The sequence below is a fragment of the Anneissia japonica genome, unplaced genomic scaffold (assembly GCF_011630105.1).
Source record: "Anneissia japonica isolate Jap-2015-1 unplaced genomic scaffold, ASM1163010v1 scaffold288009_len375886_cov190, whole genome shotgun sequence".
NCBI lineage: Eukaryota > Metazoa > Echinodermata > Crinoidea > Comatulida > Comatulidae > Anneissia > Anneissia japonica.
Window position 1 is genome coordinate 126,868 of NW_022748146.1, and position 8,323 is coordinate 135,190.

The 8,323-nt window shown below is 34.2% G+C and overlaps 1 protein-coding gene across 1 annotated transcript in view; it reads left to right on the forward strand.

The window, feature by feature from the left end:
* The window catches only part of LOC117120681, a 71,419-nt gene that overhangs the window by 5,473 nt on the left and 57,623 nt on the right, over positions 1–8,323 (forward strand). Inside the window, exon 2 of the mRNA XM_033265713.1 lies at positions 4,504–4,749. Coding sequence (XP_033121604.1) covers positions 4,504–4,749 — 246 coding nt within the window. The remainder of the gene's footprint in view (positions 1–4,503; positions 4,750–8,323) is intronic.

An 8,323-nucleotide genomic window follows, 5' to 3' on the forward strand; every position in this document is an offset into this window, starting at 1 on the left:
GTAAGAAAACCCGGAAGCCCAATGTACGGAAAAAGAGTTTGGGCGATGTATATCGTCATCACCTGAGCATGTGGTGGAGGAGAAATTTCTATTATCTTATTGGCTAACATGTGATTTGGAGGCGTGGCTTCTTTGATGGACTCACCCAGGCGCGAATGCCGAACTTTGAACTTTAACTTTGTTTACGCCGCGAGTTCATGAAAGTCAAACATGGAGTCTGAAAATTGGTAGACATTTTAACAAACTTTCAACAGAAAGGAACATCGAAATGAGTGCATACTATTGCAAATTAACTTCGTGTAGGTAAATAAGGTTCTTTACAGGCCTGTTGCGTTATTTATATTGGTGGTTTTTGTATTAATTTTTGTACAGCATTGATTGAAGTAGCCGGCAAAAACATCGTAGTAGCCGATCGAATGCGCCGGCTGCCGGCTCTTAAATAAACCCCTGTTGTCTCTCGGTGTACTGCCCGTTCACCACCGGAAGAACCCCACTGGAAATAAGTCTTCTATTAGACTTTCGTGGGCTATCCTTGGTGTTTATACCGAATATATCTAATCTAATCTAGTCTGTCTTGAGCTATTCGCATTATAAAGTATATAAATCTCTATTTCTTAGCCTTCATCTTATTTTTTTTCATTAAATTTACTTTTGCTCACCTTGTTCTTTTTTATCCTATCGTCTGTTTGTTAAATCGTCAAACCCCAGAGACCTTATTTATTTGCTCTTCTATAGTTGACCCATTATTATTAATATTTTATAAAAAAAAAAAAAAAAGAAACAATAAATAATAAATGCTTGGTAGGGGATGCAATTCAAGTTAAGCACTATGACCTGTTTCGTGTAAAGTGCCATGTAGCTTATTATTAATGAAAGTTGCACACTACGGTATTTATATATATGTGAGACTGCGTATGGTTATGAAATTGTTCATAATTTATGTAGGCCTCTCTGGCATTAATTTCATCACCATGGCAACTGAACATTATGTGATCAATAGGATGCCATTAGAGTAATAATTTCTCAATAAATAAATGTCACCCAGTTTTTACCCAGATATTTCTTTTAAGAAAGCAAATTTTCTTAATGCAATATTTATTTTAGTAAGTAAATAACTGCGATATAATAGGGAAGCCACAGATTGGAATGAGTTTTATTTCTTATCAAAATTTACAAATTGCAAATGTATCATGTTTTATAACCCAATATACGGTAAGCAAAGGCACTTTCTTGTAAACGAGACTATTTGAATAATTAAGATCTATGTTTTTTCATTTTGCAAGTTAATGGGATAAAGATATTGTGGAGAGTAGACCTCAAAGATGTTTACTAATGCCAAGTTAGAAGTAATTCTGTCTGTGGGATCTAGTTTTAAAAATGAGCTTAATGAGTCTGCATGATGATACACACGGCGCTGATTTCCATGAGAAAATTGATAATAAAAGTAGTAAAAACATGCAAATATTATGAACTTGAGGGGTGCAAGGGTTATTTTCTGGGAGATTTATGCTTGCTTCCAGGAGTGCGGGAGGCGGTCCCAATTTCTGCTAGACTCCCGCGACTTCCCAGAGACTGTCCCCTGCTGATGCTCTAAATGAAAGCCGATCAACCTTTATAGGATTTAGTGGTGTCAGACACCTTTTTCTTAGCTAGTGTTGCATTAATTTAGGCTCCTTTTTCCAAATTAGGTTCCGAAACCGACAGAGGTTCACAAGCCGTGAGGGTAATATTTCTGAGTTTATTAACAAAATTTAATACATTTTGAATTTCCTAAGGAAAATTTGTAGCCACTAAAGATTATGCAGTATTAGACAATTTTATGCCATTCCAAAATACAAAAATAAGTGTCTTCCATATAAATTCATAGAACATTTTCCTCACAGATGCATCAACATCAGTTTGTGACCTAATTTGGCAATGAAAGCTAAATCGGTGTGACACTGGCTAACACTCTACGATAATTTGTCGTCATCTTCATGACGTTGCTTGGATGAGAATAAAAAATAAACAAGAAGAGGTATCAATGCATCTCACCTTCACAACCTGATGGAGTGGAAAACCCAGGCATTTATTATCAAGTTCACACGTTATAAACCTTTAAAATTATATCTACAGTAAATCCAAATCAAGTAAAGAAACATACTAATTTTGCCTGTTAACTATTGACACAAGCCAATTTCAAGGTTGTCATCGTTATCAAAATCTATTATTGGAAAGCATTTGATAACTATCTGTCCATTTTCATGCCATGCTTGTAAAGAAAAGGGTCATTATTTCACCTGATTATGCTACATATGAAATGTATTGTTGTGTAAACATAATAATTGGTGTGCACGTTCTGGGGACAAGGCTATCTTTATATGTTGTAATTCAATCTGGTGCTCATCAATATGTGGATTACGTAAATGAAATCATACGAACGACAAACACAGAGAATTGAAAAGAACAAGAGGAAGAGTTTTCAGCATTTTTAGGCAACATTTCTCATACCTTGTTTGTGAACCCATCGATAATAAGTTCAAGTTAAAAAGACTGTTAGCTCACTCGTTCCCAAAGAAAAATAGTTTCAGAAAAAATTTTCTACTGGCTTGTCCCATTTTATTGTAGCATGATTATTGTTTCTATGACTATTAGACTGCACTGAAGTTAAACACTTTAATCCTGTAGTACATTAAAATCTGTTGTTTCTATACTGAATGGGTGGTCTGAATACCACCAATATCTTTCAACATTTCTAACTTAAAAATTTGTATGTTTACTTGTTCAACACATTTAAAATTTAACCTAAAGCATCAAATGCTACCCATCATTAAAATTTTCCAAAATTTTGAAAGACAATCTCGCTGTAAAAGCCCTCATTCTGCTCCAAAACGCCAAGCCCTCGGGTTAAAACCCGTTGGGTGTCAAAGTACCGCAATAACACTGCAAAAACATTCCTGTTTCTAGAATATTTATGGAAAACACAGGAAGTCTCTTGCATTGAAAATATTATAGGTCTATTAATATAAATATTATCTGGTGGTAAATCACTAGGGGACTGTACTCAGCTTGGGAGTGTGTGTTTATTGTTGATGAGGTAAGCAGCTGACGGTAGGTAAACAAAGAATGAGGCATTATGGGAAATATGCAAATTCTTGACGCCAAAAAAAACTTTTAACAATCTATTTGTCGGGTCTATTGCTAGAGTAAGGCTTGACTTGTTAAGTGGTTGTTGTAAGACCTGATTTTGATAAATTACGATGAAGATGAGCAAGTACCAAGGTAGGAGTACTAACTTTGAACCACCTTTCTTCAGTGAGTTTAATTTTTATAAATTAAGTGTCAATTTGATTAGGCCTATATAAAAAGTTATCTTCTTTGTATTGGGTAATATGTATGCTCGTTTTTAAGATAATTACTTTCTTTTTTAATTACTCATGACGATCAGACCAGAGGCTTTATAAAGATAAATGCAGAACTGACAAGTGAGAATGTGCAGATGTTTGTAGTCAAAATAAGAAAGAAGTAATTTTAATGGACTTATTGTATGAGCAAAGGTTGATAACAATAACTGTAGCATCAGTTTGTATGTAGAAAAATGTTTAATGTTTACGCAAGTTTATTGAACTTTTCCCCTTCTTTGTAGGTAGTACAGTAAATAATGTTTTCTTAGGGGTAATGAATGTAAAAAACAAATAAACTTAACAATTCACTGTTATTACAGTCAATTTATAATGGGATACACATTCATCATAATTAAGAAAATGAGATAATCTGATAAAATAACAATTTTATAATCAGGAAATGTGAATTACATAGTCTTACTCTAGTATAAAGTTTATGTTGAGGGCATTATACCGTAACATGAAGCAAGAATGAGTGTGGCATGTTGATAATGCTGCATAATTTGCAAACTTTATATCAGCCACAATTCTAGTTTACCAGGAATTCTTCACCATAGGGGTTTAGCATTACCGGTTCATTTCACATTCTCTTTGTCTCTCCTAATTCATCCAGTATTCAGTTTGACTTTTTGGTTATACTGTATTACCTTTCATATAGGCCCACACGTCTGCATGTGCAGTAGTCAGTACTTAAGTCGTGGGAGTGGAGTTTATTCCGGTGGTCAAAGTTTTATGATCTACTTTTAACAGGTGATGGGTCTGTTATAATGTTTGTCTTTGATGAGGACAGGAAGTTGGTCCTGTGGTTTTTATCCTCTCCTTTGGTTAGGGGAATCACTAGTCATAGGTGTCAGTTGGTTACCACACTGGTAGACTGTATACAGTAGTAGGAGGACTCTACTGCTCTCTTTATAGTCTGATAGAGCCTCTGTACTACTTCAAATTCTTTGGGAATTTTGTTGGTGATAAGTTTAAGGTTCATATTTAGATTTTGCTGTAGTTTATATTGATGATTATATTTTATGATACCAGTATCATTACATATTACAATTAAATATGTACCATGCATGCAAGGTACAATTATTGATTCTATAATTCATATTATTATTTTCTTTTCTAGCTTACAAGTTGTAAAGATATCTCCGAGAGGTGTCGGATAAGGGCAGCAATACGCAAGATGTCAAATGCCAGCATAGAAGCAGCTGCTAGTAAAGCCAAGATAAGTCGGGAACGGAGGAATGTGGAACCTCTGGAAGATCGGGTGAATAAACTTATGGAAGAGGAAGCAAAGGAAAGGGAGAAAAAACTGGAGAAACTGGAAGAAAAAATTAAGGGAATAACAGATGAAGATGATCTCAGATTAATGGTGAGTTAATTGATTGCCATTCCTCCCTCCCTAAATTTTTTAGGGCATGATTTAAAATGTATTTTAAAATTAACTTACTAGAGGTTCTTGGGGATTATTTGAAATGAAGCCAGTATATATTAGAAAATGTGGTAAAGTACTTCATACTGGTTTATTTCGGAAATAGGAAATGATTTAAGTGTTTCAAAATGCTTTAGAAATGATACATTACTTTGAATTACTGGCAGGCGTCCCAAGTCTCCCGTGTTGCAGGAGTGTCCCAGAAAAAGTCATGGTCTGTCGCACGTCCGCGAGGAAGCAATGTTTAAGTGGAATTTTTGGTTTCTCTTGGGCGGGCCATGGGTGTCACCACGTGTAGTACAATATAATGATATGAGAAAGCTTATTAAATCATCAGCTAGAACTAGAATAAAAAAGTTGTTGCATGGTTTGTCAGAATACATTTAATTTATGGAGATTATGATAGGCCTATCAAGTAAAGTATATCTTATTCTACAGTATTTTCCATAAGTATAAATTACTATCTATTGTAATTCTATACTTTCTACCCCTCTGCCTACCCATGTCACCCCATCATCTTGCATCCGATATAATTTACCTCTGTTTATTTTTGCACCCGTCATTAGGCAAGATGCCTGGAATCAGCTCAAGTTTAATAATGATTTTGTGCTCATGGCTTCCGGTGCCATGGGGCTAATAACATCACTTCCACCTAGTATCGTAAACACCAGCTATTGGGAAATATAACACTCCCGTGCTGTAGTTATTTTGCCATTCAGTTTTATAATTTCCGCTTTCATTCTTGATAAAAATGTTTCCCTGGGTCAATCCAAATCTCCTGTGACAAAGCTAGTAGGACAGGGGTCATTCACAATTAATATTTTCACAAGTATACAAGCAGTATGCTGTTTGGGTGGTGGGGAGGGGGTTAGACAAATTAGTACATTTTTACACATGAACATGAAATTGTTGATTCAAAATAAAGTGCAATATTTAAAATAATAGATTGTAATTACCAATTATAATACAACCATGAATATTATATGCAACTTTTTGTAACCATGTACAGTACTTTGATTGACTTCCCCAAAAAAATGGAGAATTGTTTTGCAAGATCAAGATTTTTTATGTACACTACACACTAGGAAAACTTTTTTTTTACAACCAAATATGTGTTTATGCCTAAAAAGTAGGAAATACACAAATAACACAACAATCTTGGATTACCAGCAAAATAGGCTAGCCTTGCCCCTAGCCTCGCCAAGGCTATTCCAGCCTTATTTTCTAATAAAAAAATATTGTTCATTGTCAAGAAAAAAAGATAAGAAAAAAAACTAAAATGCTGACCCCTAATTTTGTAAAATTTGGGTCGGTCGGGCGTAGCCAACGTAATATTTTTTTTTGGCCTAAGCATGAAATTGTTGATTCAAAATAACATGCAATATTTAAAATAGTTTTTAATGACCAATTATAATGCAACCATGGATATTATATAACTTTTGTAAGTACAGTACTTTAATTGACTTAAAAAAATGGAGGATTTGCAAATCAACATTTTTTTATGTACACTTTCAGGGCGGGAGGGAAGGAAGGGGGTACCGAATAACAGTACTGTTTGTACACATGCGAAAATGTTGGTCATTTTGAACTACTATACCCCTAAGATGCAATACGAAAAGTTTGAATTACTAATTTTCAAATGCATGAAAATGAAAGCATTTTCAACAAGTGGTAGAGTATCAGGAGATGCTTAGTGATTCGATGTTGATATTGTGATGTCTACCAACATAAAGTAATTAGCATGCAATAAAGACTGAAGAGTCTACTACATCCTGGTCACCCCTGGGGATTGTCCATGGTCACATGGTCACAATATCATTATAATTACACTTGAAAGGTCTCTTGAATTCTCTTAACTTGCTGTTGAGTAAATGGTTCCTACAGTAGCTGCATAATAGAATTTATTTTCACTTTGCTGTTTGCCTATATTTAATTTGAGCTATATGATAGCCTTTTAAAAAAAAATTTCGCTAAACTGACAAGCCACAACTTTTTTTGATGCCTATGTAAACAATTTGTAATATGTAATTTGTTGTGGAATTTTTCTGAATAAACTTATGTCAGTTTCTTTGATTTTTCCCTTATATGCACTATAGTTTAATTATTTATTATATTAATATTAATATTGATAATTATCCTATAGGGTATACTGTTGGATAATTAATAAATGTGATAACACATTAATAAAATATCACCACCAAAAAGAGGTCAAAGAAATTAACATCACAATTACAAGGAAAAAGGAACGTTCTGAAAGCCTTACTTCTATATAAGTTAAGAACCCAAGGTTAAGGGTGCCATGGAATAATAATATAATTTAATTTGCTGTTTTGAAAGCCTTACTTCTATTTAAGTAAAGAAACCCAAGGTTAAGGGTGCCATGTAATAATAATATAATTTAATTTGTTATTGAGTATGTGTTCCATATGTGTTTGATCCAATGACCGGGGTAGTAATGTGAAGCGCTTAAAGGGCATTGTGCATGAAGCACTATATAAGAGTGACATATTATTATTATTATGCCGGCCGGAGAAAAAATAAAATTATCTGAAAGTGCCATTCCGGCATCTAGAGGTGCCATAATCATAAAGTTTTTTTTTCCTCAGCCCAAACCAAGGTGGGATGGAGATGGATGGACCCTCTAAGTGTGGCGTCCCTGGCCCTCCTATTTCAAATTCTTGGATCTGCCACTACCAATAATAATAAATACATCTTTGTTGCAAGTGAAACAACAGTATAATTATATTCTTGATTTAAATTAAGGAGAAAATAATACCTCTCATGGAGGCCTACTTACTGAAACAATAGAACAAGGTAATAATGCATGAAACACCTTGTACATGATCCCGTGGTGTGAGTAATGTATCAATATTTATCATGCAGACAGTGTTTTAAAATAGTAATGGATGACATTCACCATAGACAAGCTGGAAAAGTTACATTTTTTATTGTACAGCATAGCCACTTCAATTATAAATAAATTATTAGATTTTAACAGTTAACTGGTAGATGAACCTGTGCATAACATCAAAGTGTTCATAATATCACATTCAGTGTATATTTAGAAACAAAATAACATGGTTTCGTATAGATATTTGCTTTATTCAATATCACAAATTCTGAAAATAGAAACGAGATTGGAAGCCAATCTCTTGGTATCTAATTACAAAGCAGATTTTTTAATAATTGAAGATGACTTTTTAGTAAGAAACTCATAGAAAAGGGTATGAGTATGAGTAGTCATATGAAGGTACTATAATTATCCCCGACAGTTGGCTATGCAGCAATGTACCCTTTGAATGCAAATTGAAGACAAGTGAAGATATAAAGGCAGCCGACTGTCGGGTACATAACTATTTAACTTTCCACAAAAACATTAGGCCTACGCTAGGCCTAGTTCAGTACAGTAGTTACTGCGATGCGAGGGTGGTAGATCGTTCAGTCAGTGATATCGTGTTATCGTCTAATACATTTTAATAATGTGTGTAAAATTTAAGAATGCACCGCGTGGGTC